General features: G+C 38.7%; 1 protein-coding gene across 2 annotated transcripts in view; it reads right to left on the bottom strand.

Moving 5' to 3' along the window:
• ERAP1 (endoplasmic reticulum aminopeptidase 1) overlaps positions 1–23,391 on the bottom strand; it is a 46,415-nt gene extending 23,024 nt beyond the window's left edge. The window contains exons 1-5 of one of the 2 annotated variants that reach the window (XM_021009064.2): positions 23,294–23,381; positions 12,534–12,574; positions 5,304–5,856; positions 4,924–5,062; positions 2,442–2,576 (exon numbers count right to left, since the gene is read on the bottom strand). In XM_021009064.2, coding sequence (XP_020864723.1) covers positions 2,442–2,576; positions 4,924–5,062; positions 5,304–5,851 — 822 coding nt within the window. In that variant the 5' untranslated portion in view covers positions 5,852–5,856; positions 12,534–12,574; positions 23,294–23,381. Of the gene's footprint in view, positions 1–2,441; positions 2,577–4,923; positions 5,063–5,303; positions 5,857–12,533; positions 12,575–23,293 lie in introns of both variants that reach the window. The other variant, XM_021009054.2, reaches the window with a different exon arrangement.
• Between the last annotated feature and the right edge of the window lie 2,631 nt (positions 23,392–26,022).

Here is a 26,022-nt window from a genome sequence, read left to right as displayed (position 1 = left end):
AGAAGCTATAAGGTAAGCAACAAATGTTTTTATGGTTTCAGGTGACACACTTTACAATAACATCTAAACGAGAAATGTGCAAAGAATAGTCAGCAATGGGTAGTGGTTAGCTTATGTGTAAACAGAAAGGCAAAGATGGGGCACAAAGCAAATCACATGATCTGAAGGTCAGCTCCTTGAGAGCAGAGATTGTTTCATTCTTTGTTTCATCCCCAGCACCTAACACAATACAGTGCCTAACACAAAGAAGTCATTTTATAAATGCTTGTTGGTTAATGAATGGAAGAATGTCTTAGAGGATTGGAAATTAGGGATTCTTGTTAAGTGGGCAATGTCAAATTGGGTGGGGGACTAAAAGGGAATTTTGCCAATGAAGTCAAGATTGGAACCTCACTGGGAATAAAAGCTTAGAAACAGAAAATTTTAATATTTAAGAGCTTCAATAGCTTCCCCACCCCAAATTCCCTGAGGCATTCTGCCAAAATAAGGCCTACAGTTTCAGCCAACTGGGAGTCTGATTAGCAACTAGTTACCAATTCCCAAAATGTCCATTCCCAACTCCCCACTGCCCAGTATGAATCAGCACCAGTTCTCAAGTTTGACCTACCAGCACGTCAAGTTTAGTTTCCCTATTCCCTACCACCCCCGCTTACCCCTGCTCCTGCAATGCCTGGTTCTGCTTTATTCAAATAAGAACCTTATAGAAATCTACTGGGCTTTACCAATTAAAGCACCCCTTTTTCATCAAGGATCTCTGAGGGACCTGATCCATTTCCTTTCTCCCTGACTCCCCTTCTGATTGTATCTCCCCTCAATATATATAACTGGCTTAACTTTCCCTTTGCTGACACCTTTGCCTTGTGTTCTGTATCAGGGTACTCTGGCCTTCCTTGTAGTACACTTTAAAATCCCAAACATCAATTGAATACATTAAAACCAAATACAACAAACAGCGATATAAAAATTTTAAATAAAACATTATCAAGGAGACTATTGCAACATGTCACACAAATTATGCACTATAACCAGGTTTGTCATACTAGGAATAGACCATATTAATAACAGGAACAACAAAAATCATATGATTATACCAATAGATGCAGAAAAAGCTTTTGATAAGATACAACACCCATTCCTGTTTTAAAAACACTAGAAAGCATAAGAATAAACAGATCTTTCCTTATTATAAGTACTATCTATTTAAAAAACAAAAGCCAGCATTATCTATAATGAAGATAGACTAAAATCTTTTCCAATAAGATTAGGGGTAAAGCAATGATGTCCATTATCACCATTACTACATAATATAGTGCTGGAAATTCTACCTGTAATAATAGAAGAATAGAAATTGAGGGTATGAGCATAGGAAAAATGGAAACAAAATTATCATTTTTTGTAGATGATAAGATAGTTTACTTTAAAAATCTTAGCTAAGAAAATTAATTGAAACAACAACTTCAGCAAAGTTGTAAATTATAAAATAAACCCATGTAAATCATCAACATTTCTTTGCGTTACCAACACAATCCAGTAGGATTACAATATAAACTCCTTAAGGGCAGGGTCTATCTTGCTTACCTGAATTTGAATCTCTGGTGTTTAGCACAAGTGCTTGGCACATAATAAGAACTTAATAAATGTTTTACCTATCTATTAATGGGAGAGACAGGTTAGAGTAATAACGGTCTGGAGGCAAAACATAAAAATGAGAACTAAAGAAAAGGTCATGTAAAGTAAGAAAATAAGAAATTCAGGGGGATCTGGGTAAATCAAAGCTTCAGGGAGACAGCTTCCAGCTGAATCCAGAGATACTACTCTTTTTTTCAGCATAGGAAGAGGGAAAGACTAAGAGAAGAGGCCTAGGTATAAAAAGTGGGAATTAAGGGAAGAAACCAAATTAATGCATTAAACTGACAAACCTATACAATTACATGTACCTTCAATTTGCTTAATCTATACATAGTCCAAGATTATCCACATTGCAACAAAAAAAATAATAATGATTCACTTAAAATAGCTTGTGTAACAGAAGGGCATTGAAGAAGAACAAAGAAAGGGGTAAATCTGTAGTCCCAAGGCCACAGAAGAAAAAAAGAGAATCCTTTTTAATTAGTTGAATAAGGAAAGAAGAGAAGTTCAACAGAAAGTGTCAATAAGCTTCTGTTTGAGGGTGCCTCTGGAATTTTCATTATGGCAGCAACAGTAAGCAAAGACTAACAGCAATTAAATAGAGAAGTAGCTCTAAGTCAGGGTTGTTTTGGGTGCCCAATCTTCGGTAGCAGATTCCCCTGGAAGGGATTCTGAAGCCTAGTAGTAAAGATTTACTTCTAGGCCAGCCTTGCAATCCTCATTAGGCCTGCTAATCAATGGCATTTACTGAATGCTTACTATGGCAAACTCAGAATATAAAAAGGAGAGGTTTTTGACAGCCATAGGCTTACCTTGACTCCACTTTTGGTCATCTTGCTGACAGACTCAAAATCCGAAATAATAAAAGCAACAAGGTAAGTGCTCATCTTGACAGTGACATCAAAGTGGTCTTCTATTAGTCCTTCAGCAATATTCACAGATTTCACCTAGAATCAGGACACTTTCCATCATTAAATATTTCAAAGCATCATAATAAAGGTAAAAGAACAATTTCAAATGGTAGACCAAAATTATGATAGAATATAAGCTCCTTGAGGGAAGGAATCGATTTTGCTTTTGCCTCTGTATCCACAACACTTAGGCAAGGGCCTGGTATACAGAAGACATTTAATAAATAGTTCTTGATTGACTAATCAATATTATGGGGCACTTATATTTCCTATGGCATCTTTCATTTTCTTTTCCAATATCTATGGAAATACCTTAAAAAGTAAGGGTAGGATACACATATACAAACAGACAGCCTCATTGAACCATTCATTTCTAATTAGTAAGCCAGATCATCATACAGTTGATTCAAATACGAAAAATCTAGGAGAAACCAGTAGAAGAACCAAAGTAAACTGAGCTAGCTCCCTGATTCTGCTAAAATGTGGTTTATTTATTCATAGAAACAGCTTGTGAGAAAGTTCAGAAATGTCACAACCTATTTTCCCTAGTTCTACATAGAAAACTAAAGCTAACCGCTCCCTAATCCCATTCCCGCAAGTCTCTCACAAATTCTTGTTCTTTTCAACATGGAACTAGCTCACTGAGAAAGATGAAGGATTGGAGACTTGGGAGGAGTTTCTTAAGCAGAAGCAGTCAAGAAGTATGGCTGTTCTTCCTGTTAATAGTCATCCCTCCTAAACCTAAAGAGACAGAAGGTCCAGCCAATTCAACTACCCTCTCTTGCCCCAGACAATGAGGTCTCTTAAGCTCAGCCCACATGGTCTCAGAAAAAAGCTAAGTATCTGAGGTTTGTCCTAGACAAAAATTTTATAATGGGAGATTGGTGTTTGGTACCTCCTCATATTTCTCACTGTGATTTTTTTATCACATATTGGTGCCTTTATTCCTAAACTCCCCCTCCCCCCACTGCCGTCATGATACTCTATGTTGTGGTACTCTACCCAAACCAGCCTCTGAAAGCTCCTAAACTATCTTTCCTTCCTCTCCTCATCAAGAATCTCATTCCCTTGTTCAACTCCATTCAACATTTTAAATGCCATCCATGTGCAAGGTTCTGATCTAGGCAGCTGGGGAAACAGATACAAAAAGAAACGATTCCTGCTCTCATGAGGCACATATTGTACTAGAATGAAGTCAATGAGATCAGCTAGGGTCAACACTAGGTGACAGGAAAACACTCTGATTAAACTAATTTACATTTACTACCCACTCCTTATTGGGGTGACTCCCACATGCTTTTATCATTCCATTAGTATATGCATTTTAGCATTTCATAAGGAAAATTCTAGTTAAGCTACATGTGTGTTTACATACATTGTCCAAGGACTAAAGATTAGTGGGAAAATGATGACTGAGTCAGAGTTCCCTAGAGGGCTGTTGTAGAGCTCTGAATTTGGTCCTGTCCTTTTTAGAAATTTTATCAAAACTTGGATTAAGACATGGGAGGTATAACCTTAGGCAAGTCACTTAAACTCTTTGAAATGCAGTTTCTTTATCTGTCAAAAGAAGGGACTGGACTAGTCAGGAGTTGTTAACATGGGGTATGTGAACTTTTAAAATTATCTTGATAGCTATATTTCAATGTAATTGGCTTCCTCTGTAATCCTATACATTTTATTTTATGCATTTTAAAAACATTATTTTGATTCATCAGATTGCCAAGGGGGCCATGACACAAAGATGGTTATGAACTGAAGGAATCTCAAAGGTCCCTTTAATTGGTTGACTAATGTCCTTACTACAAAATTAGAAGAACTACAGGTCATATCTATTTTGATTTTTTATTAAACATACTTAAATATCCCTTTTGTTTAGGAAAAACTATGTTGTTATCCATTTTCATACTACATCAACATCACATTCTGTCTCCCTAACATTCAGCTCATTGTAAAATATATAAATTATCACCCAGCAAAATAGCTCCATTTTTAGGGGGAAAAAATCTACTTTAAAATCATACCGATTTTTATAATTTAGGAAATAGCCTTTTTTAAAAATTACATAAAATCTTCTAAAGCATTCCCTTCTTCCCTCTAATTTTGCATCAGTGACTTGAAATGATACAGATACTCATCCAGACTACCCCTTAAATAACGAAGCAATTTTCAGGAAGAAAACTAAGACATCTTTAACTTCAAGAGGGATTCTAGATGCAAAGAGACCGATTTGATAGAGATATAAAAAAAACTCGGTGAAAAAAAAATTTTAAATAGACAAGAATAAAAACATGGATTGAATGTGAGCTCTTACTGAAGCACCACAAGGCTACGTCCATTTCTCATTTTTATTCTTAGAGTAAAAAATAAAGGAATACAAGCTTACTAATGGCATGTTGGAGATAGCAAGGTGCCGTGGTTCTCTTCTAATCTTGATTGAGAAACTAGCTTTAAAGGCAGGTTCATCGAAGCAGGGAAAGGCCATCCTTGCTGCCGTTGGCTCAAACTGTGTGGATGCTAGCATCCTATAATTAAACCAAGTAAAATTAAAAACTAAGAGACTGAATTTATAGTTATAAGTCAAAGTAATATATGCCTCCACCCTCCTCCCTCCCAACTCTCTGACTCTCAACACCAGCAATTCCACGAGTAAAGAATAACAGTGGAGACAAAGAGAAAGAAACTTAAAGGAAAATCTTATTGAATTTTTTTTTAAATCATTGGGTCCAACACATTAAACCTTTTTATTTTAGAAAAAAAAATTACCTCACTTCTCCCTTCTGAGTTCTATAAGAACTTTTATAAAATCCATGCAAAGATTCAGAAAGAGGGGCAGCATATTCAATGGTAACTATGTACTGACGTCCAATCTGAAGGGGCTGATCGGCTATAAGTGCAATTTGGTGATTGGATGGATACTCCAGAACAGTCAGGGGCTGCTCTACCCGATTATCTTGGCTTTTCTCTCTGAGGGTTGCCTTGGTGATCTGCAGGCGTTGGCTATGCATAACGATGAAACTGCTGGGCTGATTGACGATGATTTCTACTTCAGTGGCTCCCGAGAATGTCAAAGTGGTGAGATTGGCATGGATCATAAGATTATAATGAATTGGAAAGATGTAGTTGGGAAGCCGCATATTATTCCAAGGAAATGGAGCTCCATTAATAGCTCTTGGAGAGTTTGTTTCCATGCTTTGGCACCTTGTAGAAGCCCATACAATCAAGGTAGTCAACAGTGATGGTAAAGTCATAAGTGGTAACTGAAGTGGCAAAATAGCCATCTTGTTCTTGCTCCTAAAATTGCCTATTGGCATAGACCCTTGAAAGTAAAAGAAAGCACAAACACATAGGTAAATAATGTAGGAAATGTAACTAAAGACACCTTTTCCCTCCTCTGCCCCTTTAGGGCTAATATGCAATTCTCACTTGCCTCCACAAGTACCTGTCATCCCTCAGAAAAATCAAATTATCTACATGTATCTTTTACTTTATCCAGGAAGAAAGGTTTTCCATTAGTAATAACCACTCTAATACCTGCTAAAAGTAACCATTTTACTTTAATGATTAAAGTAAGCAACCTCTTATACCATATACCACAATAAGCTCTAAATGGATATGTGACAGGAATATAAAAGGCTCTACCCAAAATAGATTAGCATAAGATAAAAAAGATAGCCTCTACAGCTATAGATAGAAAGAGAACTCTTAAATGAGCAACAAGAATTTATTAGGCAGCTACTATGTGGGGGAATGGTGTATATGTGCAGGGTGTGTTGGAGTTAGCTCAAACAGGCCAGGATATTGCCAGTGTGAGCATTTAACACCAAAGAAATCAGGGCAGCTAGGTGACGCAGTGGATAAAGCACTGGCCCTGAAGTCAGGAGGACCTGAGTTCAAATCTGACCTCAGACCAAACACTTGACACTTACTAGCTGTGTGACCCTGGGCAAGTCATTTAACCCCAATGCCTAAAACAAAACAAAACAAAACAAAACAGACACACACAAAAACAAAACACCTAAGAAATCTATAAGCGCTACAAATCAGAGCTTGATTTACTGTTTTTGTTGATTGTCTCTAGACCTAAGAAAGTGCTGGAGAAAATGTTAATAATGCAAATTAAACTTGAAAGCATGTCTTACATACATTCCTCTGCATCACATCACCCCATTTATATTAGGCACTAGAGTTACAAAAACAAAAAATGAAAGCATGGGAAGGTTGATATGATCTGATGTGAAGTATACAATGATACAATTAGATACAATTATACAATTATAATAGTTTAATCAAAATGAATTTTAAAATATGACTGACTGAGTGCTATGTAATTATAATGACCAAGTTTGGCTCCAGAGAGGAGATGAAAAAAATGTACCTCTCCACCACAGCACACTTATCAGATTGGCTAACATAACAAAACAGAAAAATGATACATGTTGGAGAAGATGTAGGGAAATTAGAACACTAACGCATTGTTGGTGGAGTTGTGAACTGATCCAACCATTCTGGGGAGCAATTTGGAACTATGCCCCAAGGGCACATCCTTTGACCTAGCAATACCACTTCTTGGTCTGTATCCCAAAGAGATCATAAAAATGGGAAAAGGACTCACATGTACCAAAATATTTATAGCAGTTCTTTTTGTGGTGGCCAAGAACTGGAAATTGAATGGATGCCCATCAATTGGAGGATGGCCAAATAAGTTATAGTATATTAATGTAATGGAATATTATTGTCCCATAAGAAATTATGAGCAGGAGGACTTCAGAAACCTGGAAAGACTGAAATGAACTGATGTTGAGAGAAGTGGGCAGAAGCAGGAAAACATTGTACACAGTAATAGCCATGTTGTGCAATGACTAACTTTGATAGACTTAACTCTTCTCAGCAATACAAGGATCTAAGACAATTGCACAACACTCATGATGGAAAATGCTGTCCACATCCAGAGAATCTGAATGCAGATTGAAGCATACAATTTTCGCTTTTTTTGTTGGTTTGTTTTGTTTCTTCTTTCTCGTGGTTTTCCCCTTTGGTTCTAATTCTTCTTTACAACATAACTAATGTGGAAATGTTTAATATGATTGTACATGTATAGCCTATATCAGATTGCACACCATCCTGGGGAGGAGAGAGCGGAGGGAGGAGGAGAAAATTTAGAACTCAAAATATTATAGAAGTGAATATTGAAAACTAAAACAAATAAATAAATAATTTTTAAAAGAAAAAAAGTACTTTTCTCCCCTTTTTGAAGAGGTGAGGAATTATGGCTGTGGGATATTGCATATAATAATACCATCTGAAATGGCTAGTTAAAGTAATAACAATAAGCATTTACTTAGCACTTTAAGTTTTGCAAAGCATTTTAGAAATATTTCATTTTATCCTCACAACAACCCATGAGGAAGGTGCTATCATCATCACCATTTTATAGAGCAGGAGACCAAGCTAGACAGGTTAAATGACTTGCCCAGGGTCATGCCATTAGCAAATTATTTGAGGTCAAATATGAATTTAGATCTTCCTGACTCCAGGTCCAACATTCTATCCATTGTGCCAAGAATTGCTTTTCCTCTTTCTTTTTAAAATCTCTATTGCAAGGGTTGGCCCTTTAGGTGGGGAGCAAGATGGATATATTTATAAATTAAAGTGATATAAAAACAAAATACATCAACAAAATATTTCCCCTTTAAAAATGATTAATCAGTGCCAGTCATTGATGTTAAATGGTAAGGTATAGTGTTGATTTCTCTGATGATCAGTAATAATAAGATATTGAAGCATTTGTCAAAATAGGAAGTCACAACTCCACATCATCATTTAAGCCAAGAACAATTTTAATTGTTTATGAGGATTCTTACATAAACTATGATGTGTTGGGGGAAATGTTAGTGAGCCGCTTTTTCTTTAATTATGGTAAGGAGTAGGGAAATCTTTACCTTCTAGATTCTCTCTTCCCTTCCACAGGCTCAAACAAAGGGGAGAATGAGTGGTTCATAGTATACACCACCTCTCTTCTCTTTAAAGAGCAATAGTGGTATTGGGCATCTAGTCATTATCATGGAACTTTCAGTACATCCTTGTGAGGCAAATTGTTATTATAGAGTCTTAGACTTGGAGTCCCAAAGATCTAGGTTTAAATCCTATCCCTGGTATTTACTGGTTGTGCGACCACAGGCATATTATTGAAACTCTTTGAATCTGTTTCCTCAACTATTTAAAAAACAAATAAAAACTTGGAGATGATGATACTGGTAGTCCCTATCTTATAGAGTTTTTGTGAAATTCAAATGAGAATGTGGGTAGAGGGCTTCCTTAACTTTAAAGTCTTATATAAACATCAGCTGTTGTTATCTATCAGCAGAGAATAAATGAAAGTAGCACTGGATGGCTGTGTTTTACTCCCCTGTCCCAGGACATGTTGCAACTGCACACAATTTCATTTTGCACAGAGTAGGCGCATGACCTGGTGAAGACTTCTAGGTCAGGAGGCTTTAAAAGGCAGGTGCTTTGTTAAAATTCTCTGTTCAAATTTGCTTTGAGAAGGGGAAGAAAGGAGCCAGATTTGCTGCTGAACACAAGAACAGCTATTTCTGTTGAACAGTAATTATGAATGAGTCTGTGGATTACAGCTTAGTTCAATCACAGAAGAGATGCCCCTTTTAAAACCTTAGACAAATGTGAAATAGGAAGTGGCCTAATTACAAGAGAAAAAATTCATTTTATTCCTTCAATCATCCATCATAAGGTTGTTAGTGAGGATTAAATGAATTAATATATGTAAAGCGCTTTGTAAACATCAAAGCACTATATAAATGCTAACTTCTTATTTTTGTACTATTATTATCCATCCCTAGCTATTTCATACTTGGCTAACTTCTCTACATTGTCAAAGCAGGAGACTAGGGTAACAATCCTTGCCTTCAAGGAACTTACATTCTATCTAGAAGCCTTTCCCAACCCCTCTTAATTCTAGTGCCTTCCCTCTGTTTTAATTATTTCCTATTTATCCTGTATATAGCTTGCTCTGTATATATTTGTTTGCATGTTGTCTCTTCCATTTGATTGTAGCTCCTTGAGGGCAGGGATTGTCTTTTGCCTCTTTTGGTATCCCCAGTGCTTAGCACAGTGCCTGGCACATAGTAGGCACTTAATAAATGTTTATTGATTGATTGATTGATATTGATTGAAGGGAAATAGCATATCAACATAAAAGTAGCTATAAAATGGATACCATGTGAATCCAAGGTAATTTCAGGAGGAGAGGCATTAGCAACTTGGGGATATGAGGAAAGACCTTCTATGTAAGACCTATAGAAGATGCCACTTGAGGTCTCTTGCTTTGAAGGAAGCTAGAGAGCTAACAGGCAAAGATTGGGGGAGGAGGGGCACTACATGTATGGGGCTCAGCTTCTGCAAAGGCACATAGATAAGAGATAAATGTCATCTGAGGATTAGCTAGCAAGGGCAATTTGGCTAAACTAGAATGTGTGAAGGAAGTCATTTATAAGCTTGGAAAAACTAGGTTAGAGCAAGGTCATGATGGGCATTAAAGCCCAAATAAAGAAGTTTGTATTTTATCATAGTGGACAAGAGCCCAAGCTTCCCTCTCTAATCTCAGCTCATTCCAATTTCTTAGCCTTCCTGATGCCGTTTTTGTTTTTGTTTTGTTTTTTGTTTTACAGAACTGGGTCACGTTCTTTTATTCATCCTGGCCTTATGTCCATCTTCTGTACATCTCTTTTTAAAAGGGGAGTCAGTTGATGACTTCCCTGTACGTCCACATAGGTTCTTTTCAGACAAATCCTGTTTTTTTCCTTTTCATTGGAATTGTTCACTTTGTGTCATTGGAACTGTTCTAGCTAAGTGACACAGTGGATGTCATTAGATTTTGAGTCAGGAAGACCTGAGTTTGATTCCTGCCTCAGATATTACTAGCTTTGGGATTTTGACCAAGTCACTCTTTCAACTTCAATTTTCTTGTTGGTAAAATGGGGATCACAATAGTGCCAACCTCATAGAGCTGTTGTTGGGATCAAATGAGACATACGTGTAAAGTTCTTTGCAAAATTTAAGGTGCTATCATTATTATGTCTTCAAAATTTTATTATTGCCCATCTCCCATCCCTCTCGGACTGACTTCTACAGCATTTTAGTCCAGGAGCTCCAACTTGGCTTTCCTCTGAACCCTTTGAAATCTCCTTTCCCAGAAGCTAGGGTTTCCTCAGATTTCCTCTCTGTATGACAAACTAGGAATAAGTAGTCATTTAACCTCAGAGTTATTTCTACCCCTCTCCAATCCATCCTCTACACTACCACCAAAATAACCTTCTTAATAATTAGATGGACTCAAGTCTGGTTGACAGATTAGACTGAAAGACTGGTAATTAACAAATGGTGGTTAACATATCTTGATCTAAAGGGAAGTCTCTAGTGAAATGGCACAGGGCTCTGCTCTTGTTCCATTCCACTGAATACTATTATCAACTATTTGAACAAAGGCATTAATGTGTAGAGTGCCCCTGAGATTAATATGTCTGTTTTATATGAGTTACCTTACCAGTCAGATGCACTGGCACAGAGTAAACCTGTTTGCTGAAAGGAGCCAATTAGGAGCCTGCAGTGAGCCAGAGTCTTGCTCATGTCTTTGCTGGTGTTCCCCCAAATTGGCCCAAACCAGCACTTTGGTCAACTGTTCCTGCAAAACATCCTGCTTCTGTGTCCACCTGCTCCTGGGGAAGATTGTCCATTCTTTTTTCTAACCCCTTTCTGAGCCTTCCCTTCATGGTTTTCAAGCATAAATCTCCCCTGCCTCTCCTGGGCTATGGACTCCTTTATACCTTATACAGGGGGTTTTAGCACTAGTGTCTGATTTTCCTCTTAATAAAACTTTTCTGCTTCCAACCCAGCTTGGACTCCTCTGCATTTTGAGGAGTGAGTTTCACCCTGTTGACAAATAGAATACTGATCAAATTTTCAGATGACAAAAAGGTACAACAGAAAGAGGAATCTAAAAAGATTTTGACCAGTTGAAACCAGAGACCATATCTAACAAGATAAAATTTAGGCATAAATTTGGTATAAATTATTGAACTCTAAGAATACAAAAATAAATAAAAGTTTCCCAAACCAGAGAGGTAATTATTGCTTCTAAGATCAAATATAAGCTACTTTGTTTACCTTTTTTAAAGTCCTTCACAATCTAGTCCCAACTTATCTTTCTGGCCTTATATTATTACCCCTTACTGCACGCTATGGTCCATAGGCTGTTCTTCACACACAGCTTTCCTACCTTGCTCCTATCTCTTGGAATCTATTGATTCCTTTAAAACTCTGCCCAAGTGACATCAATTTTTCCTGATTTCCTTTCACAGTTGTTAGCACCCTCCCCACCAAAAAAAAAATGCATCTTGTATTTATTTTGCAAATATTTTTATATATTTATTTACTTATAAATCATCTCCTTCAACAGAACATAAGCTCCTTGAGGGCAAAGACTGCTTCATTCTGTCTTTTTGAATTCCAGTAGCTAGTACAGTGCTCCACAAGTAGTAGACACGTGCTTACTGCTTGTTGATTGATAACTCCTCTGTACTGAGGCTGCATCAGGAATACTGTGTACAATTCTAAGTGCCAAATATTAGGATAGTCTGGGGAAGATTCAGAGGATGGTGTCCAGGATGGTGAGAGGGCATGAAACCATGCCAAACAAGGGTCTGATGATAGAATTGAGTATGATTAACCTAATAAAGACAAGACTTAGATTGGACATGAATGCTGCCTTTCAATATGTACGTAAGTAATTTACTTTTTCTTATCGGACATAAAGAGAAGAACCAGGCTCAGTAGTAGGAAAGAACAAAGAAGAAAATCTTGACTGAACAAACAAAAACCTTTTCTAACCATTAAAATTATTCATTAAACCTCTCTGATGCCTCATCATGGCCCAGAGATCATGCCAAGTTATGGAAAGTCAGGTTGTTGAGTACTCACCTGGTAAGAGACTGCATGTCTTTTGTTCAAGGACAACTCATCTAGATGGAAAGAGAGTTATCACCAGAGAGTTGGCCACCATTTGGTTTCTTTTTATCTTGCCATGGCAACCCATAAAGACTTTTTAAGACATATAGAGGTGGCAATTTGCATCAAATACCCATAAAATTTGGGATTCCTTGAAATATTTAAAGTTTATGGTAATAACAATGTCTAGCATTCTTATAGTACATCAAGGTTTGCAAAACTGAGGCCGACCATGGTTAAATGACTAACCCAGAGTCATATACATAGTAAGTCTATAAGGTGATCCTTCCTCTAGTCTTCCTACCTCAAGATCCACTTCTCTACCACAGGTATCATTTGGGATTTGAGCCCTGGTTCTGCTATTTAGGACAGCTAGGTGGAGCAGTGGGTAGACGGCTGGGCCTGGAGTCATGAAGACTCCTTCTCATGAGTTCAAATCTGGCCTCAGGCACTTACTACCTATGTGATCCTGGGCAAGTCACTTCACCCTGTTTGCCTCAGTTTCCTCTTCTATAAAATGAGCTGGAGAAGGAAATGGCAAACCACTCCAGTATCTGTGCCAAGAAAACCCCAAATGAGGAAACAAAGAATCAAACACAGCTGAAAAAACGACTGAACAACAGGAACAAATCTGCTACTTAATAGCTGTGTGATTGTGACAAACTGGAATTGTTTTTTGGCAATACATCCCAACATGTGAAATACTGACCAAAAGGTGCTGAATGAACATTAGCCTTTTTACTGTATTTATAGCATGCTTTGGAGTCTGGAGACTGGCACAGAGGAGTTGAAGTAAATCCAAAAAATGCAATGGCACCTTTGTTCCTTATTTAACTATGTATCCCTCATGAGATCCTTATGGTTACTTTTGAAGACAAGTAAACTACTAGGCTCTCCAGGTGTTGAAAACAGGCACTTTTATCTCCTTGAGAATAGATTATAAAATTAGCCAGACTCTCTTTCCTTTTTTTTCCCCTCCTTCATTCTTTCAACCAATTATAATGCTCAAATGTTCCCAAGTGTAAATGTGGAGTCAGAGGCAGGGGTGTTCTGGTAAATGTTTAACAACCAGCTCTCTTAAAAAAAAAAACATGTATGTAACATTTAAGTTTAATCTATGTTGTTATTAATATTTTCTCCATCATTTTTAAGTCTAGAAAAGCAACATAGCAATAAATCAAACCCTGATTAATAGCATTTGCCAATTCCCAAGGTATGAATGCTCACACTGAAAATTTAACAATTGGTATACAGAAAACAAATATACATTTTCCCACCCATCATGGCCCTAGAGCCTTTGTGAATTTTAAGGAAAATCAGTTAAAAAAAAGATCACTGCCACATGTCAGTATGGCATAATGAGAGATGGCTGAGAGCTCAACTTTGGAACTGCTATCCCAACTGAACTCGAGGCACATTCTTGGAGATTTTCAGCATCTCCTGTCTCCATCACCACTGGGGCCTCAGAAGGCTATAAAGAATATCTTTCAATAAATTTCATTGGGATACGTGTATGGACTCTCTCTGCTTTTTCCTTTATAAGCTTATATGCTAATTTACCACAAAAATTATCCACTTGGAGAGGCATTTGGCTGCCAAATGAGGGAATTTAAATGCATAGTACTTCATCAATTCTCTTTTTAATTCCAAGAAAAAATCCTATGGATTAAAAAATAGTATTAATTCAGTGACCTTAGCCAAGTTTCTTTTAACTTTCTAGGTCTTGGCTTCTTCATCTGTAAAGTATTAGATGATTTCCAAGATCTGTTACAGCTATAAAATTCTGAGTTTCTGCTCAACTTTCCAAAAATGAAAGGAGAGGTCTCATGAAGTAGTGAGTTCCTAGTCCCTGGGAGTATTTAAATGGCCAAATGATTGCTTATTAGGTCCCTTCCTACTTTAAGATTCATTGATTCTGTGGGGATTAAATAAATATTTATTGAATGAATGAATTTAGCACTTCAAAATATCATTCTCTTCACCACACTGTTCGAATACTTAGGCATTAATAACAAAATAGATTCAGCATTATTACTTGACATCTTCTTCAAACTTTCTTCCAACCTTCCCCAGAGTAATTAGAAAGACTTTGACCTTCTTGGCTTAGCTCATTTCTAAGAACGAACATTTCATTTAACATAAATTATTTCATAATTCTTGTCAAACTCATGCTTCCTAATGGATTATGATTGCTCTGCTAATAATTTCCTCTCCAAGTCCTACAGACTCCAGTGAAATATCTCAAAGGACCATCTCATTCACAGTAAATGGCCTCTACCACTAGAAAAAAATGCAATTCCTTTCAGTCCAAGAGGCCAACTTAATTCAAACATATAAGATTCTTTTCTTTTTTGTATTTCCTCACATCCAGTACTCTCTCATTTCTCCTTTGCATAGCAAAGAATATGCACCATGCTCAGTTTTAACCCCAAGTACTATTTAGCATTCCTGCTCTATAAATATTTATCCTTTCTTTTAAAATGAAAGAATCAAGTGTGAATCTACAATACAAAATGAGGGAAAGGGGTGGAGCCAAGATGGTGGAGTGAAAGCAGTGACTTACTTCAGCTCTCCCCCAAACCCCTCAAAGTACCTATAAAAAATGGCTCTAAACAAATTCTAAAGCAGCAGAACCCACAAAAAGGCAGAGTGAAGCAAATTTCCAGACCAAGACAACCTGGATGATTGATTGGAAAGGTATATTACATCAGGGTGGGAGCAGAGCGCAGTGCGGCGTGGGCGCACAGGCCGCAAGTGAACCTGGAGCAGGCCTCAGAGGACTAAATCACAGGCAGCTGTGGTGGCTTCCAGACTTTTCAACCCACGAAAGCCAAAGACAACTTACAAGGTCAGTGGGAAAAGTCTGCTTCTGCAGAGCTGAGAGAGGAGCTAGGTCTCAGAGCCAGTTTCAGAGCGCAGAGCGCGGGCCCCAGAGGGGTGGCTGCGTCCTGAGCTTCCAGCCCACAGACTGAGGGAGAATTGAGTGGCTGATCAGAAGGGGACTGCAGGGATCTCTTTGCCAGTGCTGAGGCAGGAATCTCTTGCTTTGCCCGGGCTTGAATCTGGGTCACAGTTCTGGACGTCAGTCCTGGGGCGAGGAGGAGTGCTGGTGTGGTAGAGCTTGTAGTGGCTGCAGAGAAGAAACCTTCCTCACAGTTCCAGGACAGAAAATAGTGCTTATGGTCACTAACAGACCAGAGCACAGGCCAGGAAAGGAGTAAACAGCTCGCCCCTTATCATAACACCTTGGAAGAACTGAAAATTCACAGGTCCCTTCAAGTATCTCTGAAAATAGTTGTACAAACCCCTGAAGCTTGTGCCAGTACGTTCTCCACATTGGAAGCAGACTCTTACCTTAACAAAGAGATTAAAACTCAAGTAATTGGCCCGGATCACAAGCAAGCAGCGTAAAAAGAGTCAGACTATATTATCTTACTTTGGTGACAAAGAAGATCAAAATATACAACCAGAAGAAGACAACAAAGTCAAAGCTCCTACATCCAAAGCCTCCAAGAAAAGTATGAATCAGTCCCAGGCCTTGGAAGAGCTCAAAAGGGATTTTGAGAAGCAAGTAAGAGAAGTAGAGGAAAAACTGGGAAGAGAAATGAGAGTGATGCAAGAAAATCATGAAAAGTAAGTCAACAGCTTGCTAAGGGAGACCCAAAAAAATACTGAAGAAAATAGCACCGTAAAAAATAGCCTAATCCAAATGGCAAAAGAGGTCCAAAAAGCCAATGAGGAGAAAAATGCCCTAAAAAGAAAAATCGGCCAAATGGAAAAGGAAGTCCAAAAGATTACTGAAGAAAATACTTCCTTAAAAATTAGAATAGAGCAATTGGAAGCTAGTGACTTTATGAGAAATCAAGACACTGTAAAAGAAATCCAAAAGAATGAAAAAATAGAAGACAATGTGAAATATCTCATTGGAAAAACAACTGACCTGGAAAATAGATCCAGGAGAGAGAATTTAAAAATTATTGGACTATCTGAAAGCCATGATCAAAAAAGAGCCTAGACATCATCTTTCAAGAAATTATCAAGGAAAACTGCCCTGATATTTAGAACCAGAGGGCAAAATAGAAATTGAAAGAATCCACCGATCTCCTCCTGAAAGAGATCCCCAAAGGAAAACTCCTAGGAATATTGTAGCCAAATTCCAGAGTTCCCAGTTCAAGGAGAAAATATTACAAGCAGCCAGAAAGAAAAATTCAAGTATGTGGAAACACAATCAGGATAACACAAGATTTAGCAGCTTCTACATTAAAGGACTGCAGGGCATGGAATATAATATTCTGGAGGGCAAAGGAGATAGGATTACAACCAAGAATCACCTACCCAGCAAAACTGAGTATAATCCTTCAGGGGAAAAAATGGTCATTCAGTGAAATAGAGGACTTTCAAGCATTCTTGATGAAAAGACCAGAGCTGAATAGAAAATTTGACTTTCAAATACAAGACTCAAGTGGAACATGAAGAGGTAAACAGGAAAGAGAAATCATAAGAGACTTATTAAGGTTGAACTGTTTACATTCCTGCATGGAAAGATGATATTTATAACTCATGAGACCTTTATCAGTATTAGGGTAGTTGGAGGGAAAATTATAATAGTAGATAGATAGATAGATAGATAGATAGATAGATAGATAGATAGATAGATAGATAGATAGAGGGCACAGGGTGAGTTGAAGATTAAGGGGTCATATCTGGAGAATAAAATTAAGGGATGAGAGAGGATTATACTAGGAGAAGAAGAAAGGGAGAGGTAGAATGGGGTAAATTATCTCACAAAAAAAGGAAAAAAAAGGCTCTTACAGTGGAGGGGAAATGGGGAAGGTGAGAGGGAATGAGTGAATCTTATTCTCATAGGATTTGGCTTAAGGAGGGAATAACATACACATTCAATTGGGTATGGAAATCTGTCTTACCCTACAGGAAAATAGGGGGAAGGGACAAGAGAGCAGGGGATGATAGAGAGGAGGGCAGATTGGGAAAGGGGTAATCAAAAGCAAATACTTCTGAGGAGGGACAGGGTCAAAAGAAAGAATAGAATAAATGGGGGGCAGGATAGGATTAAGGGAAATAGAGTTAGTTTTTCACAACATGTCTACTATGGAAGTGTTTTGCATAACTGCACATGTATAACCTATATTGAGTTGCTTGCCTTTTCAATGAGGGTGGGTGGGAAGGGAGGAAGGGAGAAAATTTGGAACCCAAAATTTTAAAAACATGTTCAAAAAAATGTTTTCACATGAAACTGGGAAATAAGAAATACAGGAAATGGGGTACAGAAGTCTATCCTGCCCTACAGGAAAACAGAAGGGAAAGGGGGGGCAGAGATAGAAGAGAGGGCAGACTAGGAGAAGAGGTATTCAGAATGCATGTCATCTTGGGGTGGGGGGAGGGGTGAGATGGGGTGAAAATTTAGAACTCAAAATCTTGTGGAAGTAAATGTTGAAAACTAAAAATAAATAAATGTATATCAAAAAAAATTGTGAGTCCCTTGAAGGCAAAAAAAAAATGAGGGAATAAGATGGTTCAGGGTTTGGTTTTGTTTTATTAACTGACCCTAAGGACACCAGCAAGGAGTTTCAATCGCATTTCTCCAGTTATAAACTAATTAAGTTTAAGAATCTAAGAATTCCTCAAGGTGATTTTTGTTTGTTCAGTCATTTCAGTTGTGTTTAACTCTTTGTGACCCCATTTGGGGTCTTCTTGGCAAACATATTAGAGTGTTTTACCATTTCCTTCTCCAGCTCATTTTTACAGCTGAGGAAACTGAGGCATACAGCATGAAATGACTTGCCCAGGGTAATATAGCTAGTAAGTGTCTGAGGCTAGATTTGAAATCAGGAAGATGAGTCTTCCTGATTTCTGGCCCGGCATTCTATCTTTGCACCACCTAGCTGCCCCCTCAAGGTGGTTAGAAAGTCCATTTTGGAAGCCATTTAGCTTTATAGTATCGTGTATTTCATACAAAATGGTACTTTAGAGGCCATCTAGTTCAACCTTCTTATTTTACAAATAAGGAGACTGAGACCAAGAAAAGTTAAGTGTTCTAATTTATCAGTAGTAGAGACAGGATTTAAACTCGAGTCTTCTAGCTTCAACTACAATGTTCTACAAAACCATGATGCCTCTGCGCCAGATGCATCCCTGGCAACTTGACTACTTTGTTTTAATGTGCCTCTCTGAAGAGCACAAAGCCTGGGACACGTCTCCCCCACAACTGCATATCTCCACAGAGAGGAGACAGTTAAAGGAGGTATGGGAGGGGTAGGTGCTGGCTGTCAACTGAGTAGTCAGCTACCTACAACCACAACATCAACTGTGTCCAAACTACTGAAGATGTGGCCATCTACACCAGAGGCCACACTGGTTTTTGAACTGGACACTCCATCTCCCATTGCTATGCATTCATTCAAGCCATCCTGTACCTGAAATATCTACTTATTTCCTGAAGGATTCAGCTCAGCTGCCACCTCTTCTACGAAGCCTTCCCTGGGCCCTCGTTGTTAATGCTCTTTCAGTATTCACATTACCTTTTATTTATCTATACAGAGCTGTATTCCCTAATAAAATATAAGCTCTTTTACAGCACTGGATGCCTGGTCTTTATCTTTGTATTCCTAGTACCTCGGCGTAGTAAGCACTTTAAAAATGGTGTTTTTTAAAAAATTTAGTTGAATTATGATGGTTGAACTCTAATTGATGATTTTTTTTTAAAGAAAACTTCTAATGCATTTGGTGTTGAAGTGCCATCATCCTAAAACATCTTTCACAGACAGCTTTGTCAATGCTAATGCAGCTGGCTATCTGTCTAACAGTTGCTTGCAAAAACAGGAAAAATTATAGATACCTTTGAAGTCTCAGTAAGAAGAGAAGAGGAGACTTTTTAAAAGGAGTCAAAAGTTTCTTCCTCCCTACATTGGGGCCCCATCGAACCCCAAGGGCAGGGTGGAGCTAGGAGGTAGAGAGAAAAAAAGGAACCAGATAGTGTCCCCTTTTTAGTGAGAGTTTTTAAATAATTTTGTTCATCTTTTTTAACTTGTTTATTTAGTTGTTTATTTAAACAATGGTTCCCAAACTTTTTGGTCTCAGGACCTCTTTGCACTCTTAAAAATTATTGAGCATTCTCCAAGGAACTTTTATTAGTTATATCTATCAATATTTACTATATGAGAAATTAAAACACCTCTTAGTATTATATAACTTTGACCTCATGGCTCCCCTGCAGGGGTCTCAGGGACCCTTGGGGGTTTCCAGACCACACTCTGAAAACTACTGATTTAAAACAATGATTAAAAACTTTCATTGAAACCAACTATTATTCCAGAGCTTTGATGATGGAGCATGCTACCCACCTCCAGACAGGGAGGTAATGGACTCAAGTTGCAGAATAAGATATAAATTTTCATATGTGGACAACATGGGGATTTGTTTTGCTTGACTATATAAATAATAGAGATTTATAATTCACGTACAATCCTTTATGGTTATACTACATACACAGAAGTGACCATTTTACTTGGCATTTGTTCAGAATTTCAAAAAGAGAGAAAAAATACACAAAAAATACACAAAAGAAAACAGAAGGAAGGGGATACAGCAAAGCAGGGAATTTGTGATATTATCATAAAATTTAATATCTATTTTTAAAACTACGTAACAGAAATTCATACTTCACATGCAATCCTTTTTTTCCTGTTCTCTGTATAACCAAATGTTCATGTTTGTTCAGTTCATTGTAAACATTAAAAATTTGTAGAGAAATGTTTTAAAAACTTTCACTGAGTTATTAAAAAAGAAAGACTATTAATAGTTTGAGGCCGTTTCCCCAGTTAATATGTGTTTTACTGGAATTAGCTTTTTAAGCCCTAATCAAGCTTTTCTATGAACATAGGCAAGAGGAGAGCAAGTCTCAAAGATCTGACAATCTTTGTATAGAAGTGGGTCAGAACTAGGGGCAAGAAAGATAGACCTCTTGAGTGAAGTTCCCTGGGGAGAGAACTTTCAATAAATACACGGTCTTAATGTTTCTCTCCATAGCCCAGATGATTTTGTGATGTTGAGGAACATTTCACAATGAAGGCTCAAAGCCTCCACTGCCAAGGTGAAGTCATTTCTCTTCCAGACTTGAGTTTCTTCATTTATAAATGGGAGTGTTGGACAGGCCAATCTCTAAGGTTCTATCCTGCTCTAAATTCTTTAAAACCTTGTTTAGGGCTGAATAAAACCTGCCCTCATTTACAAGTCTCTGTGCTTCCCCAGGCCCTCAGAAGGAAAGGTGTCTCAATGTTATTTTGGGGGCATTTGTTTTGGCCCAAGAGTCCAAGGGTATGCTAGATCCAATTGAAAGTGGCTTCCAATAGTCAATGGTTAATTTTTCAGTGTAAGTATTTACATCTTGGAAAAGTACCAATGCTGCAAATCAGGGCTTGGTTTATTATACTGTTGATTGCCTAGACCAGAGTGGGGAATCTCTGGCCTTAAGGCCACATGTGGCCCTCTAGGTCCTCAAGTGTGGCCCTTTGATTGAATCCAAACTTCACAGAAGAAATCCCTTTAATAAAAGGATTTGTTCTGTAAAACTTGGACTCAGTCAAAAGGCTGCACCAGAGGACCTAGAAGGCCACATGTGGCCTTGAGGCAGCAGGTTCCTCACCCTTGGCCTAGACTTAAGAGATGAAGAAAATGTTACAGTTCTTTAACTTAAATTGATGTGATAGAATCCAATGGTCTTAGCTATATATGCATACGTAACAGACAATGACAAGGTGCTATTATGCAGTTTTATAGATTTTTCCAAGTAGCTTAAGTTCTTCAGTATGGTCCACTGATGTATGTAGATAAGATCAATGAGCTCTCAGATAACAAATTTTTCTCCCTCTCAATTGGAAACCCCAAGGAAAATGAGGAAACCATTTTTATTGGAGGTCCATCATCTTTGCTGACAGAAGATAATGTTTTTCAGTTTATTAAATTTTTACTTGGTCTTTTCAGTAAAATAGATTGAAGGGGGCTCACTAGCTATCTTTAAGATTTGGGAAGAAGGAGAAGGGGAAGAAGGAGAAGGAGAAGAAGAAGAAAAAGAAGAAGGAGGAGGAGGAGGAGGAGGAGGAGAAGAAGAAGAAGCAGCAAGCTTTTGCAAAAATGGTATGGTTTTATTGAAGACATTATTTATAAATACTGTGGTACTTTGTAACTACTGAATTGTGAGACTGAATTGCGAGATATGCCAGATTGTTAGTAATGACCACATAAAATGTAAAAAAGGAAAAGTAAAACTTTTAAATACTTTGCACCCAATTAAAAAATGCAAATTAAACTTAAAAGTGTGACCTGCATTTTTTTTTCCCAAAGAGCTGTTAAACATATATCAGCATACCCTTGTCTGAGACAACTTATTTTTGTTTTCTTCGGCTGAATAAATTTTTCTTTAGTTTGAAGCAAATCTAGTTACTCGTAGCTTTTCTCTGAACAGCCAGCAATATAATTTAACACCTAGGAAATACCAAATGAGAACTACTCAAGGCAAAAAACAAAACAAAACAAAAATCCTCAAGAAAAAGTTGAGCTCTTTTGTGCTTTTGCAATGGGACTTAAAATTGTACTGAATTAACTGTGTAAATCACAAAAAGAAGGCTGCCAAACAAAGGGGCTTTTTGGGACAAGGGGAGAAATGTTGGAAATGAAAGATAAGCTATAATTTATTCTTGGTGGAAAAAGAAAGTAATTTCTGGGTAGAGTTATAAAGACTCCTCCTTATTCCACAGCTAAACTGGAAAACAATTACAAAGCACTTAAATCTGGACAAAACTAAGGTAAGTAGTACTCGAAGAAATAGAAAAATCGAACTCAACAATCTCTAGGAGACTCAGGTGAGGGAGGAAAAGAGATGTCCTCGTACTAACAATGAGCCCTCCTTAATCTTACTGCTCAATGAGGACCAGAAGACTACAATCCCCAGGAGGCCCCGCGGCTGCAGCAAACCCCGCCTCTTCCTAGCCCCAGACTGAAGTCCGTCCAACTCCCCAGGCCTGACATTAGATGATGAAACAGCATTTTAGAAGGATGCAATACAGAGGGAGAAGGCTGACCGTAGGTCTGCGTGGGGTTTTATCTGCAACCTGGACCAGAGCTGCTGTGGCCATAGCAAGGAAGGGGTTGGCTCAGTGGCGACAACCAGGGGACTCCGAGCGCGCACTTTCCAGGCTGGGGGAAGGAGAAGGATCCAAGCGGGAAGGCGGGGCCTGCCTTCCACATGGTGGGCTGAGTCCAGGCCAGTGGGGCAACGGCCCAAGCGCCCCCTCCAACCACAATGTGGCAGCCCTTCTGGCTTCCCCCCGGCCACGTCTAGACCCATCTCCTCTGCCCCTGCAAACCAGTGTTCCCCAGTCCCGGCTCTGACTCGCGGAGGGCCCATCCCCGGCTCCACCCTGCACTGTGGCCGCTGCTGGAGGCGCCCAGGTGTGCTGCCTGCCCAGCGAGTCCCCACCACTCCTGACCGTCCTGGACCTCCCTGCATCCCTGATGCTGCTGCAGACTCACGCTGAAGGCACATCCAGACCCCTGGCCCAGGCACTCACGCCTCTTTCTTCCGCAACCCAGGTGGGAGAGGAGCCACGGGGCAGGTGGAGGCCAGGAGCCCTAACCTCCTTTAAGGTCCCCTCTCTCCCTCACTCCTCCTGACCGCCCCCACTCTCCATCTCCATACAGCTTGGATGGCTTTGTACCTGAGTTTCTGGGGGCCGGAGCCCGCTGTCCCGGTCCTTTGCAGGTTAAGCCTCTTAGTGTGGGGACTGAAAGTGAAAGTAGAAGCAAGAGAGAGGAGGGAAGGCCCTGAAAGGTTGTAGCTGGCCTCTCCCCTGCCTGGAGCATCGCTGGTGTCTGAACTGGGGAAGGGAAGCTAGCCCGACATGCTGGAAGGGATAGAATGGGAACAGGGCCCTGACTGTGTCCGGATCCCTGTAGTAATCCAGAATAAGTAGAAATGCGTTTCAACAGATGTGTATTAGGTAGGATTATGTCTATTGTGTTAAGTGCTGGAAGAGATCCAAATAAATATAAATGAGACTGAGTCCCTGTCCCAGTCTAGTGGGGGGAGAAGATATCACAGGTAAATTTAATTCAAATTGGAAAAGGACAAAGGATATGAGAACAAATGAGGATGGAGTCAGGCAAGGAAGAATGGAGGAGGTGACTTTTGCAATAGGCCTTCAATAATGAGTATGTCCTCAATAGGAAGAGATAGAGAGGAAGGGCATTCTAGGTACCTGAAGGTCAGGAAGTTTGCACAATACATTGAGGTAAGAGGAGTAATAGGTAGAGTCCCTCATGGGAAATCAAAGTGGTCTGGAGCCAGATTTTGACCCTAGAAAGTTGCTTCCATGCTCTGGTTCAGTTTCCTAACCTGCTAGAAAAAAAAAAGTAGGGGAGTGAATTAAATCTGAGGTTCTTAACCCTTTTTGTATCATGGATCCCTTTAGGGGTCTGGCAAAGCCTGTAGACCTTTTCTCAAAATAATTTTTTAAAAGAATAAAATAAAATATGAAGTATTACAAAGGAAACCAATAACAGAAATATAATTATGAAAATATTTTTTAAAACAAGTTAAATTATTAAAGGGTTTTGAACAGTAAAGTTACTGATCATGCCTTTGAGCCATTAAGGATGAAGCTGGCAATATGAGAACAGCTTGGAAGTATAAGAGACAGTGCTTTGGGGAGTATCTGCATAGCTGAGAAGAGGAAGAATGTCAAAGGGAGAGAGTGTCAACATAGAGAGGTCTGTTAAGTAGTCATGGTGACCAGCAGAGAGGAAAAGGAATGAAGACTGAGAAAGGTTCTTTAACTTTGTTCATCAGATTAGGATCATAAAGTTAGGGTTGAAAGGCATTTAACATCATCTAATCCAACCCCTCAGTGCTCTCAAAATCATGTGCCTCCAGGATAATCCCCCTATAGTTCTAGTTTGTCTAGTTCAGATGCTCTTCCCTTTTTTATTTTCTTTAGAGTCTCCTCTCTTTACTCATATGGCATAACAGGGTTTATGATGCTAGAATCCAAATGGGATTACTCATCATAATGTGGTAAATAAAAATAACATTTTATACCCTTTTGAGGTTTACAAAGAACTATCCTCAAAATAACACTCTAAGGTAAATAGTACATATATTATTATCCCCATTTTACAGATAAGGAAACTGAGACTCTTCAAAGTGAAGTGACTTGCACACCGTCACACACCTAACAGCTGTAACAAGCATGAGTCAAATGGTGCTTTGCTCCAAAGTGATAGCACCCAAGGGGAGGATCACAGTTCCTCCCCAGAACATATGCTTTTGCCTCACAGCAACCAAGTTCATCCACCTTGTAGTTCTGGGCCAGCATATTCAACAGCATGGCACAACTGTGCCAAGAATCAAACTACAGATTAAATGTGTGTATATGTATACATATATGTGTATATAGTCTAACAACTAATATATGTTGGGACCAGGAGTTAAACCCTTATCTCCTGATTACCAATCTAACACTTGTTGCTTTCTTATCAAGTAAATGGTATAGACAACATGAATTAAGAAGAATGGGATAATTTTTTGCACCTGGATAATAAACCAGGTTTTCACACAGGAAACAGGATTTGAGCTAGGCCTTAGAAGTTGGATAGGAATTTTATATCCATAAAATAGTTCTCCTCTCCTTAAATCCATCCCACCAAATTATCTCTTACCCATTTTCAAATGGTTTTGTATGCCAACATTTCCATATGAAAGACACTGTCCCTTTTGTATATGAACATTTTGGTTGCTAGAAAGGGCAGAAAAAGAACATTTGTGTAAGGAAAACTGATAAAAATCAACTTGAGAAGAAACACTTTATCTCTAAGATAAAATGACTCTTCTGGAACCAGATTGAGAACTGCCCCTGAGGTGAATATATGGGAAAGGGTCTGTTTCAAGGCAAAGCAACGACTGAGGTAATGGTGGCCAGAGGGTGTTACCATCGGTCAGCTCTTGCACCTGTGACTATTTTTAGCATTTTAAAGTGTTTAAGTGGAGACTATGAGATGAATATATAAGGATTTTAGAGATTCATGCCTGACCAAAAAAAAAAAGATGAATTGTTGAGATTCAGATCATAACTTGGAGATGGGGCACTGCTTATTAAGAGGCACTGATTCAAGATATTAGTATTCAGAGAAGTCAGCAGAAGAAACTGGGAAGGGAGAATAAAGGGAGAAAGCTGAGCATAGGAGGCAGAAGGCACAGTAGGTGATGGGAAAAGGTGCTTAAATACAGGAAGGCTTTGCAGCTGTTTTACTGGGAGCCCTGCTGATTGGAGAGATGGGGTTGTTTTGCTGAGCGTTGATTGGCTTGTTGGAAGACAACTAGTTGAGCTTATTGCTCCTCTGGCTCCCTCTGCAGCCTGACATGGGGGAAACCTCTTGGTGGGGCATTTAT

This window comes from Phascolarctos cinereus, unplaced genomic scaffold (genome assembly GCF_003287225.1).
Source record: "Phascolarctos cinereus isolate Bilbo 61053 unplaced genomic scaffold, phaCin_HiC Scaffold_4;HRSCAF=312, whole genome shotgun sequence".
Lineage (NCBI taxonomy): Eukaryota > Metazoa > Chordata > Mammalia > Diprotodontia > Phascolarctidae > Phascolarctos > Phascolarctos cinereus.
This window is presented reverse-complemented; position numbering and strand designations above follow the sequence as displayed.